Source organism: Alnus glutinosa, chromosome 6, assembly GCF_958979055.1.
Source record: "Alnus glutinosa chromosome 6, dhAlnGlut1.1, whole genome shotgun sequence".
Lineage (NCBI taxonomy): Eukaryota > Viridiplantae > Streptophyta > Magnoliopsida > Fagales > Betulaceae > Alnus > Alnus glutinosa.
The window spans coordinates 19,913,058-19,925,695 of NC_084891.1; the positions used below are offsets into that span (position 1 = coordinate 19,913,058).

General features: G+C 39.5%; 1 protein-coding gene across 3 annotated transcripts in view; it reads left to right on the plus strand.

Annotated features, from left to right (window-relative positions):
* The window catches only part of LOC133872070 (calcium-transporting ATPase 10, plasma membrane-type), a 65,870-nt gene that overhangs the window by 35,850 nt on the left and 17,382 nt on the right, over positions 1 to 12,638 (plus strand). For all 3 annotated transcript variants that reach the window (XM_062309580.1, XM_062309578.1, XM_062309579.1), the window contains 8 exons: positions 3,839 to 3,909; positions 4,017 to 4,100; positions 4,189 to 4,266; positions 4,347 to 4,418; positions 10,325 to 10,408; positions 10,487 to 10,569; positions 10,662 to 10,770; positions 10,880 to 10,935. In XM_062309580.1, coding sequence (XP_062165564.1) covers positions 3,839 to 3,909; positions 4,017 to 4,100; positions 4,189 to 4,266; positions 4,347 to 4,418; positions 10,325 to 10,408; positions 10,487 to 10,569; positions 10,662 to 10,770; positions 10,880 to 10,935 — 637 coding nt within the window. The remainder of the gene's footprint in view (positions 1 to 3,838; positions 3,910 to 4,016; positions 4,101 to 4,188; positions 4,267 to 4,346; positions 4,419 to 10,324; positions 10,409 to 10,486; positions 10,570 to 10,661; positions 10,771 to 10,879; positions 10,936 to 12,638) is intronic.

A 12,638-nucleotide genomic window follows, 5' to 3' on the forward strand; every position in this document is an offset into this window, starting at 1 on the left:
CCTGTTTGCAGCATCCTTACATATAAGTGATTTTGTCCAAACACAGAATGAGGCCAAAATACTAACAAATTTGAATTGCGATTCTTGCCTTAAGGAGAAGAGCGTCCGAACAGTATTCCACGTCGTCCGGACGGTTGAAGCAATTTTCCCATTACTGAACTTGGAAAGAATATGAAGCTTGGTTGAATACTGAGAGGCGTCTGGAGGGATGCAAGATGGAACAGAAGCTTCTCGATACAGTGGAGGGTCCGGACGGAAATATACGTCGTCCAGACGAATGATGCTAGGCCTGTCTGGGCGTCCGGACGGTATGGCACGTCGTCCGGACAAATGGAACAGTAGACAGATGAGCGTCCGAACGGGATGGCACGATCGTCCGGACGGTTGATAGGGAACCAAAAATCTTCTGACTTGCAAGCAGTGCAGAATCTTCTGAAACACTTTTGAATAGCGGAATCTCTTGTAAAACAGCATCGTTATTTATGTTACTGACTTGATGAGTGTCCAGGTGTTTCACTAGGCCATTCGGACGATAAACTCGGGATCCGACTTTTGCTAAGCTGTAGACATTGCAGAGTCTTCTTGGAGTCTAGAAATTCCTTCTTGATGCTTGTGACATTGATCTTGTCATGATGAGGCTCTTTCCACATCAGATAACAAACTCTGAATATCTTGAAGACTCTGAACTAAACGGCATCCCTGTGAAAGCAGTTACATTACATAATAGTAATTTTTGTCAACATAATGCAGCCAATCAAAATACTAACAGTTTTCTATGGCAATTCATAAATTTCCCGGTTAGTATTACTCTTGCTTCATTTATAATTGCCCAGGTACAAGTTTAATGTGTATGTGTGGTATATGTTGTAATTTAAATTTTAAATCTTAATTTGTTTTTATTCTGTCATTTTGTGTCTTGAATTCTCTATGAACCTTTGAAATTTGCAACCCGTTTGTTATGTCATTTCTTTTGTAGTTACAAGTTGGAGGAGTTTAAGAATTATGTCATATTGGTTGCCTCTATATGGAAGGATATTTCCACTTATTAGTGTTTTCTTTGGCCTACATTAAATTACCACTTATCCTAAAAGCTTAAGCTATTAGGAAGAGGTAAATTTAATCACTTAACCAATATTTTAACACTCCCCCTGATGTGTGGGCTCAAACTATCTTTTAATAGGTAAGGCCCAACATGTAGAATATTTAATTGAAATTGGGATAAATGATGGAGTCAAGGTTTGAGGATAGCCTTTGTCTCTCCTTCCCTACGAGCACTACACAGCCAGGTGACTGCCACCATTCTCCATCGACCACACAACAGAGGTGGATAGCCTTTGTTCCCTCCCTCATGTACATCCCTTTCTCTCTGCAAAGCGAGAAAGGGATGCATTCATTGTAAGGGTTGCCAGTTGCGGTTAGAGATGGAGAGCCAGTTCTTTGTGGAGGCTAAATCCTTCCGTTTTTCAATGGTGAAAAGGTTAGCAGAGCTTCGGTTGGAGGAAAAGAGGAAAGGGTTCTCAAGGGTGTTATTTTGGGGACGAGATGCACTGCTTGGCTGTTGTCGATGGTGGAAAAGGTATTGAGAAATCCTGGGATCGAGGATTTCATCAAATCCTTTTGGGAGGGGTCTTAGGCAACCTCACTTGGAGAGGTGAGAATAGGTCTGGTCAGTTCTTAGAGGTAGCGGTTTACGCCATGGGAGGCCGGAGATGGCTGATTCTGTTTCCTGAAGGTTGTGATGAACGGGGTTGGAGCTGTGTTTTTGGGGAGCTGAGCAAACCTTTGGCCTTTCTTCTAGCCACGGATGGGTTTCCGTCTTCTGGTGGTCCTCCGGCAGGGAATAGGCTGGTAAAGGAAGCAGGACTTCCGTCGTTCATGGAGGTGGTGCTGCATGGGTTGTCGGCCTCTAGGTCAGACATCAGGTTCATAGGGTGCGGAAAAGGTTGAAAAGGCATGGCTGGTGGCGGAATGGTGCGAGTTGGAGAAGCTTCATCAGTTGGGTATGGAGATGGAGGTGATTCGACAGGCGATGGATTACTTCATTTGGAAAAGCAAACGTTTGGTCCCCTAGGTAAGAACTTTCATGTTGATGATCGCTTTAGTTCTATAGACTTTAGAGGTAGCTCAGCTTGCGTGTCTAGGGATGCAAAAGTTGAGGTTGACACTTCAATGCAGGGTGAGTTTGGTGCGTTCAGAAAGTTTCTTGAGCTGTTTGGACACTTCTCCAAGGCTTTAGATTGGGCTTATGGGTTTTCGAAGAGACTAGGCATTAAGTCCTCTTTTGGGCTTAAACGTAGGGTGGGTAATTTTGTGGTAGGCCAGGTGATTAAGAAGTATAAGGCTGCTTTCAAAGGTTTCCGGTTTCAGGCTTGGTCCAATCAGTTGGTGCTTAAGCCATACCAAGAGGGTTCCTGTGGATTCAGGTCCTAAGCCCTCATTGTTTTCTGGTGCGGATGCGGGGTGGGTCTCGGGTCCATGTGCGAATCCAAGTCTAGGATTTGATCAGATCTCTCTCCTCTTCCCGGAGGCAACATCTTCAGCGGCCATAGTTCCAAAAGCGTTTCCTGGTCTGCGGTCTTCAACGGCATTTCCAGGTTCCCTCTCTGGTCCTATCCAATTGTACTCTAGACCAGAATCAATTCCAAAATTTTCTTGGTGGGACTCTTTGCTCTAGAGTCGTCTATGCACGCCTCTTCTTCCTCTTTTTTTCGCATGTATCAGTACTTGCTTTCCCTACCACTTCTATCCCTTCTGTGTAAGTCTCTAGTCCAGCTTTTTCTGAGCACGATCCGGGTTTTGAGGTGTTTCCTTCAGTGTCGGTCATTGCTGTTGTTAGCTTAGATTTGCCAAGGGCGATAGCGTTGGGTGAATGGTTTAGGCTCTCACTTCCCATGATGTCGGAGTCTAGGGCGCCTATCTATCCGTTAGAGTCGAAGTCGGTGTTGAGGTTTCCTTTGAAGCGAAAGGATGCGCAGCTTAACAAGAGCTTGATTGCTGAGTCTTTGGTAGCTTTCACTGCCTCTCCTCTTCCGCTGGGTCCTCTTTCTTCGCCTCTTATTGAGATCATGGCCGATAGGGAGCTTGTGGTCAGCTTTGTTAGGCGTGGGTTCCTTCTTCTGCCCAATCCTTCTTCCCCGCCATTTGACGTGGGAGGATCTTTGATGGGAGGTGATTTTGGAGAGGCTATTGGTTCTCCCAAGGCAATGTTCGACGTTATGTTGTGCCTTCAAGCTACGGGGATTTCCTTTGTGGGGAATGAAAAGGTTTTTTTGGATGTTATGGCTCAAAAGGTTGAGGGGCAGCGCCTTGAGGTCCCTGTCTCCATTCCTAAGATTAAAGGGAATAAAGAACTTCATAACCTTGAGTGCGATATCAATTATGATGCTAGGAGTCTTGGTTCTACTCGGGGAAAAAGCAAGAAGGCTTTGCTGTGATATAATATTGCTGGGGGTTTCTAGGCTGGTTTTACCCGGGATTTTATTGGGTTTTCTGTTGTGGTTGGGTCTTTGCATATTTTTTTCTTGTTTCTTTTCCATTTCTGTTTTTGTGTCCTTTGTATACTTCTTATATGCTCAAGGGTGCCTACGCTTTTTATAAAATTTCTTTGATTACCTATCAAAAAAAAAAAGGGTTCAAACTCACGACATTTGGTTCTGATACTATGTTAATAGGTTTGCATGCAAAATATAAGGATTCTATTTCTCACGTAGCTTCTCTCCTCTCATAATTCAATTCAATACAATGACCAAAATACCCATGTAAAATATTAACCCTAATAAACTCTTCTAACATCCTTCTTTTTTTCTTTTTTTCTTTTTTTTAATTCACTCCTACACAGCTATAAGTGATTATAGACAATCTCTTCAGTTCGAGAATTTAAATGAGGAGAAGCGAAATATCCATTTGGAGGTTTGCTTTTATGAATTTTTGTGCTCTATGATTATGATTTCATTACCCCTCTCCTTCCTCTGCGTCTTTTCTTGTTTTGATTTATATATGAAGATACACATTAATAGGTTATTAGAGGTGGCAGAAGAATTCAGATATCGATATATGACGTTGTAGTTGGTGATGTTGTGCCTCTCAACATTGGTGATCAGGTAAATGTTTATCTTTTGTTCTTATTGTAGTGTACCATAGTTGTGCTTCAATTTTTTTGTCGACTTGACATTCTATATCTTTCTGTAGGTCCCTGCCGATGGTGTATTAATATCTGCTCACTCTCTTGCTGTTGATGAATCGAGTATGACTGGAGAGAGTAAAATTGTGAGAATTTCTACCTATCTTGTAGTCTTAATTTATAAAAAATTATGTTTTTTGTTTTGATTTTTTTTTTTCCCTTTTAGGTTCACAAGGATTCCAAAGATCCATTTCTAATGTCTGGCTGCAAAATCGCTGATGGTAGTGGCATCATGCTGGTAAAAAAAGATACTTTTAGCTCTTTTCTTTTCTTTTCCTTATTTTTATTTTTGTTAGTTATGTTGAGAATAGGCAAATGTAAGAGAAATAGGGGTGAATCTTATTTCTGCATTTATTCCAAATATATATGTGCTTTATAGAGTGTTATGGATAATAGACAACTCAGCTCATACCAGGACAACTCACTAGGAGCACCTCACCATGTTTCTAGGATAGGATACATAGCATATTATTGATTAACACTCCCCATCAAACTGAAACAAATTTAGTATATGCTCAACTTGGAAGAAACAAACAAAACAAAAAAAAAATGAAGAACACAAACGAACTCTAATACTTCGCCTCAAGCTAGAATAACTTGGAACAAACAAACATATAGACTTTATAAAAATACATTAACAAGAAAATGCACTAAACCAAACATAAATAATTTGAAGTTCCACAAAAAAGCCAACACCGATCAAAAATTCACCAAAAACTTCAATGCCGTTCAAAACCTCTTTGGAAAACTTCAACATGCAGTGGCTGTGAGGAGGAGGATGGGCCAAGGACGGGGGTGTGGCTTTGTCAAGGCGGAAATAGATTGTGGGTGTTCATCTAGTCCGAAGCGAGATCTCAGTTCAGTGGAGAACCGTGGTAGGAAGGGACTAAGTGTAATTCAATAGTGTACAGATGGAAAGGATATGTCCAGGGGAGTTACTGGCTATGCTTGGAAGATGAGGAGATTGAGAAGAGGACAAGTAGTGTAAGGAATCATATTTCTCTGGAGTTGCATAATCTTGAGTCGAATGCACTTGTAAATCATGCATAAAATATAAAATAATACAATCACACAAGACACCAAGATTTAAGTGGATTAGCTCAATAAGCCTACATTCATTGGTGGAGAGGACTCGAAATAAATTCACTATCAAAAGAATTGAGTACAAAGAGTAGTATGGAGAAAACCACTCAAGCTCAAAAGCCCCAATACACCTCAATCTCACTTACACATAAAAGAGAATTAAATACAAAAGAGAAAACATTCTTTAAATCAAAATACTGCACCATACGGCCAAAATGTGAGAAAACTAAAAGAGAGTTGCTCTTTCTCTTCACTGTCTTTCTCTTGTTTTTTTTTTTTTTTTTTTTTTGTTACTTTCACGAAGTCATTGCGCTCTACTTCACTAGTTGACTGAATGTGTCTTCAATATATAGTGGCTAAGTCGGTCAAAGTTTCACCATGAAGTAAAGTAAACAAAACATCTCCATGAAGAATTCTACGGGTGAGACAAAAGAAGTGAGAAAACAAAGAATTCAACGGGCCCACCATGACTTCTGTAATGCAAGTCATCATTACACGACTAGATTTGTGGGTTAAGTTGGCTAGTTTGATGAGCTGGTGGGAGATGCCATGGTGTATTGGGGGAGATTTCAAGTGGTTTGGTTTCCAAGTGAGAGATCAAGTGATTCTAGTTATTCTGCAGCCATGGCGAAGTTTTCGAATTTCATATTCATGCAAGGCCTAGTGGATATACCACTTGTAGGGGTAGTTTACTTGGTCCAATAACCAGGAAGAGCAAGCATGGTCTAGAATTGATAGATTTTTACTATCTCCAGAGTGAGAAGAACATTTTTCAGAGGTGATAGAGGCAAGTGTCAAGTATTCTGTCAGATCACTTTCCTTTGTTGTTGGATTATGGGATGCCTAGAGGAAGAAGCATGTATTTTAAGTTTGAAAACATGAGGTTGAAGTCTAAAGGTTTTGTTGAACAGGTTAAAACTTGGTGGTTGCCTTATGATTTTCATGGTTTACCAAGTTATGTTTTGGCTAGTAAGTTGAAAGCTTTGAAGGTGGATCTGAAAAAAGGGAATGAAGAGGGTTTTGGTGATGTAGGGAAGAAAAAAAAAAGGAACTATTGCAAGGCATTCGGGATCTTGATATAATTGCAGAGGATCGTGGGTTAGTGAAGGAGGAAAGGATGAGGAAGGTAGATATTTCTAAGAAGTTGGAGAAAACTTTCGTTTTTGAAGAAGTGAGTTGGAGACAGAAATCAAAGGCTTTGTGGTTGGTTGAAGGTGGGTGACAGAGATACAATTTTTTTTTTACAAGGTGGCCAATTCACATCGAAGAAGTAATATTGTGGAATCTTTGAATATCAATGGTTCAATGTCCAATAATACTATGGAGATAAAGGAGCATATAATGCATTTTTATAGCAAATTGTATTTTGAGCAGTGTACTTGGCGGCCAAGGGTGGATATTCTTTTGTTCCAACCATTGATGCGGATGAGAGTACTTGGTTGGAAAGAGAGTTTGAGGAGCATGAGGTGTGGGAGGTGGTGAGGGGATTGAATGGTGACAAAGCATTGGGATCGGATGGTTTCGCTATGAATTTTTTTCAGAAGTGTTGGGAAGTAGTGAAAAAGGATATTATGGTCGTGTTTTTGGAATTTCATAGTTGACGACCATTGAGAAGAGTTTTAATGCAACTTTTGTTTCTCTGATTCCAAAAAAAGACAAGTGTTGTAGATGTGAAGGACTTCAAGCCTATTAGTCTAGTGGGTGGTGTGTATAAAATCATCTCCAAGGTTATAGCTGACAGGTTTAAGTTGGTGTTGGGAAAGATTATTTCCAACTCACAGAATGCTTTCATTGGAGGTAGACAAGTTTTAGATTCAGTGCTTATTGATAATGAATGCTTGGATTTGAAGAAGGCGTATGATCATGTCAAGTGGGTGTTCTTGCTCTATTTGTTTAAGAGATGTGGTTTGAGGAGAAATGGAGGTATTGGATAGAGTTTTGCATATCTACAGCACGATTTTCCATACTTGTGAAAGGAACTCCACCTAGTTTTTTTACTAGCTCTCATAGGTTGCGACAGGGGGATCCGCTATCGCCTTTATTGTTTGTGGTGGTTTTGGAGGCATTGAGCTGAATATTGACTGCGACAATGGACCGGTGTCTCTTGACAAGGTTCTCAGTGGGGTCGAGGGATAACAAAGCCTTGATAATGTCTTATTTACTGTTCGCCGATGATATGCTGATTTTTTGTGGTGCAAATTTTGATCAAATTAGACATTTACGATGTATTTTCTTATGTTTTGAAGTACTTTCGGGTTTGAGAATCAATTGAGGAAAATAAAAAATTGGTCCTATAGGAGAAATGGAAGATATTGAAGATTTGGCTCATCTTCTTGGGTGTAGAGTTTCTTCATTGCCAATGAAATATTTGGGTTTGCCATTGGCTGCTTCATATAAGGCCACTTCTATTTGGAATGACGATATTGAAAAAATAGAACGTCGGTTGGGTGGTTGAAAGAAACTTTATTTTCAAAGAGTGGTCGATTGACTATGCTTTAAAGTACTCTATCCAATCTACCTATGTATTACTTGTCCATGTTCCTTATTCCAATGGAAATGGCTAACAGACTCGAGAGACTTCAAAGGGATTTTTTATGGGGTGGCTTTGGGGATAAGTTTAAATTCCATTTAGTGAATTGTATGGGGATCTGCCTCTAATAAACTCAGGTGGATTGGGAGTTTGAAATTTGATTCAATTTAATCTAACCCTTTTGGGGAACTGGTTGTGGCTATATGCTATGGAGAGAGAGGCTTTAAAGAGATTGGTGGTCGAAGCTACATATAAGAGTACAATGGGTGGTTGGTGTTCGAATGAGGTAATGGGGACATTTGGAGTGGGAGTTTGGAAACATATTAGAAGGGGGTGGGATAAGTTTTCCAAATTAATCCACTTTGATGTGGGGGTTGGGTCAAAAGTAATTTTTTGGCATGATATTTGGTGTGGGGATACACCGTTGAAACTGTCTTATCTGGCTTTGTTTAGTATTGCTTGGCAAAAAGATGTCTGGGTGGCGAATAATATGCATGTTCAATATGGGATTATCCAGTTGAATGTAATTTTTACGCGACCAATTCAAGACTGGCAGATGGAGCTGGTACTTTTTTCTTTCGAGGTTGTATTCTTTTTGAATACGACATGGAGAGGAAGATAGATTAGGCTGGAGCCCTTCCAAGAGGGGTAAGTTCGGAGTGAAGTCGTTCTATAAAGTGTTAACTAGCCAGGATGGTCATTCATTTCCATGGAAGAATATCTTGAGGGTCAAGGCTCCTTCGTGGGTGGCGTTTTGTGTGTGGACATCAGCCTTAAGGAAAATTTTGACGCTTGATAATCTGCAAAAGATGAATGTTGTGGTGGTTGAATGATGTTGTATGTGTAAGAAGAGTGGGGAGTCCAGTTAACACTTATTGCTTCACTGTGAAGTTGCAAGAGAACTATGAAGTTGTATTCTTAATTTGTTTAGTGTCGTGTGGGTTATTAGAGACGGGTCATCGATTTGTTGAATCGCTGGGGCGGTTCGGTTTGGTGCGGTACAGTTAAGGAGTATGGAGGCTGGCTCCGCAGTGTTTAATGTGGTGCCTTTGACGAGAGATGAATGCTTGGCACTTTGAAGATATAGAGACATCGGTGATAGGGCTGCAGAAGATTATGCTTAACACGTTACATATCTAGATAGCAGAACATCATAGCTTGATTGTTTCTATTTTTGCATATTTTTTGAATTTATATTTTCTTCTTCTTCGTATAAGGAGTTCTCTTGTATACTTTCTGTGTATTAGGGTTATACCACTTTGCGCTTTTAATGATATAAAATTACAAAAATAAAAAATAAAAATAAAAATTCAACAGGCGGTCGGATCTCCGCAATATACAATGTACATTTGGATCTCCTCGTAAAATACCAAGGTTAGTCGGATTTTGCCGGCAACTACCAAGAGCCGGTCATATCTCACTGCAAAACATCAAGGCCGGTTAGATCTCGCAGGAAAGCTATGAGAATTGGCTGAAGAAACTTAGATCCGACGAAATATTGTTGGAAAACACCGAAATTTAGTTGGAGAAACAAAGATTTGACGAAATATCGCTAGAAAACATTGAGAATGGGCCCCACAACTCACCATAAAGTCACCGGAACGATTTCCAGCCACTAGAATAGCTTCATTTGAGTCGAAAATGACATATCGATGCCGGTAAGTTTCGGATCATTGCCAGAAACCATTGGGTCGATAGGATATGGGTCAACCCGGCCAAAAACAGGTTTGGTCTGGTTTTTAAACGAACCGCGTTGGGTTGGACAATGCCCATCAACTTATAACAAAAAAAAGAAAAGAAAAAGAAAGCAAACTCCTATAGCCAAACAGGATTAATACCACACCTAGCTATCCTTATCCAGGATAGTGTATAGCTTGAGGAACCAAACAGGGGTCTTCCCTGTTATTGGAGATGGCGCCGACCGCTGTTTCCGGTTGCGAGCACGATAGAACCCACCGGAAGGACCACCAAACACCACAGACGTCACCGGAGATCACATCAATCGCCGAGAACCACCCTGAAGGTCTTTAAACCAACCTAGAAAATGCCAAAAAAAGCCAATATAGAAAATGGCAACACCGACAGCCACAAAAAACCACTTGAACCAGCACCGACATCAAGAGTAACGGGATTTTTTTTCTTTCAAAGGAGACTTTTTTGGGTCACCAAGAGCAGCTCTTTTAGAGCTTCATCACGGCACTGCCCGTGTGGGCTTAGCCAACACGGGCGGTGCTGCCACTGAGAGGAGGCTGACCAAAAATAAACTCTCAAAGCTTAACCAAAAAAAAAGTCATTTTGGATGAATCAAAACTCTTATAACCAAACAAAGAGTCAACATAAACTCTCTAGAAGTGCCCTATTTTCTTGTTGGAAATAGTAACAATTTCATTTGATGTCAAATATCAAGTTGTACTTGTGTTTTCAAACATTTACCTTGTTGTCTTTTTCTCATTTTCTGCCAACTTGCTTTGCTCCATCACACACGTTGTATCTTCCCTTTTGTTTAGTATTCTTGTTTTCTTTCTTTCTAGGTAACTAGTGTTGGGATCAATACTGAGTGGGGATTGCTCATGGCTACTATTTCAGAAGACACTGGTGAAGAGACGCCGTTGCAGGTCAACCATTTTATCTTCATTCTTTCATGGAATTACACGCTTTGCATGCTGTGTTTACTTGTAAATGACTTGTTATAGGTACGCCTAAATGGGGTTGCGACTTTCATTGGAATGGTTGGACTTTCAGTAGCTATCGCCGTCTTGGTTGTCCTTTTGGCAAGGTAACTCAAATATTGGGATTGATCTCTCTCTCTCTCTCTCTCTAGTAATGAAGTGTTGTGGATGATCTGATAAGTTGGCCGGACGTATGTAGATATTTTACCGGCCATACCAAAAACCCAGATGGAAGTGTGCAGTTTCAAGCTGGCAAAACTAAAGTTAGTGGTGTGGTAGATGATGCCGTTAAAATTGTCACTGTTGCGGTATGTATATATAAATATATATACTATTTTTTTTTATGCTTGTGTATGCGTAGATGCATGTAGTTATAACTTATGCAGAGAAATTTGTTGGTCTGTTCAACTATTTTAGGTCATAATCGTCGTAGTTGCTGTGCCTGAAGGGCTTCCTCTAGCCGTTACTTTGACGTAAGTTTGACTATCTATATTTATGTTTTCTTTAAGAGAATAAAACCTTCTTCATTCATGTGTCACTTAATCTCAAAGAATGGGGTGTCCATATTTTTAGGGCAGCATCATTTCTCTAATTATTTGTTTTCCTTGGTCCTTTTAATGTATTCATTCTAGATATATGACAACTTAGAGCTAGCATTTCCGGCAGCTATCAAACTATTCTTCCTAAATATAAAAAACAAAACTATTTTTTATTTCTCTATCACAATACACCCCACGGTAAATTTCTTAATATTTCTCTATATCATTAAAATAATTTTTTTTTCTTTATCCTATAAACATCTTCTCTTTTCTCTCAATCTTTCTCTCTGTCTTTGTCTCAAACCACATCTCTCTCCCAGACTTCTTCACTTTCCCTTTTCTCATCATATTTCTCCATCTGTTCTTTGTCACACCATACCACGAAACAGAGACCAAGAGAGAGAGAGAGAGAGAGATGAAAAGATGTTGAGAAAGAGATGAACACAGAGAGAGAGAGAGAGTAGCGGATTGAGTGAGAGAACGAGAGAGTGACGAACCAATAGAGAAAGACAGAGAGGTGCAATTGAGGATCTTTCTTGTTCTTCATTTGTCCCCCCTTTTGTTCCCCCAAAATTGATGTGGCTCTTAAAATCATCATTGGATCAAAATACAATAATGATCTATCATAAATTCAATGGTGATTTTAAGAGCCACATCAATTTTGGGGGGACAAAGGGATGATATGTAGCATTACTCGAAGGCAAGAGGGGAGATGGGAGGGCTACGGAAGAAGAAAGAGATTGGGAGACGTGAGAGGAGAGAAGAGAGAGAGAGAGTGTGAGTGTTTTTTTTAAGATTATAATAATATATAGGAATGCTACAGTGTTACCCAATGCATTGAATAACGCTAGCACCTTAGCAATTTTAATGTATAGAGAATACATTTGGTAGCACTGTAAGAATCCTAATGTATAGGAAAGACATATAGAAGCTGCTGTATGCGAGTTTTTGTAATTTTTTTTTTAGATTTTCCCTATACTTAGGGAATAGAAGCAGCTTTGGGAAGACTGATATAAATACTCCCCTTTCATTTTGGCATGCCAAGATAGTCGCAATATATGTTCCACTCGTTTTGCATATGGGTGCCACTTCTAATAATGCACCTATTTAGAAGGATATACTCCCTCCCCATAATTGATGGGAGCTAGTAAATGACACACTTTAACAAAACAAAACAATTATAACAATCTTCTTAATATATCCTTAGGTGGGTCATGAAAGCTTGAGTTAAAATTTAAGGGTAATGTGGCCGGGAAACTAAATGGGATACATGTGACAATTCAAGAAGTGTGCTAGTGCCAGAAAGTTGGGCCTCCTTAGAGTTACTTATATCGCTTAGTCTCGATCATCTAGTAAGGAAACAATAAGTGATTTAACAGTACTCATGCAACACTTTCAAAATCTACTCACCCAATATGGTACTTAATTTTCTTGGATGTCACAATAAATGCTTTCATTTTTTTGAAAATTCTATGTGCTTTGGGACAGCCTAAAAATGAAGGTACCCAATTTATTTTTGGGAAGGGGAATTGTAATTTTTATATATATATATATATATATATATATATATATATATATATATATATATATATATATATATATATATATATATATATGCATATGTTTTTATGTTCCTC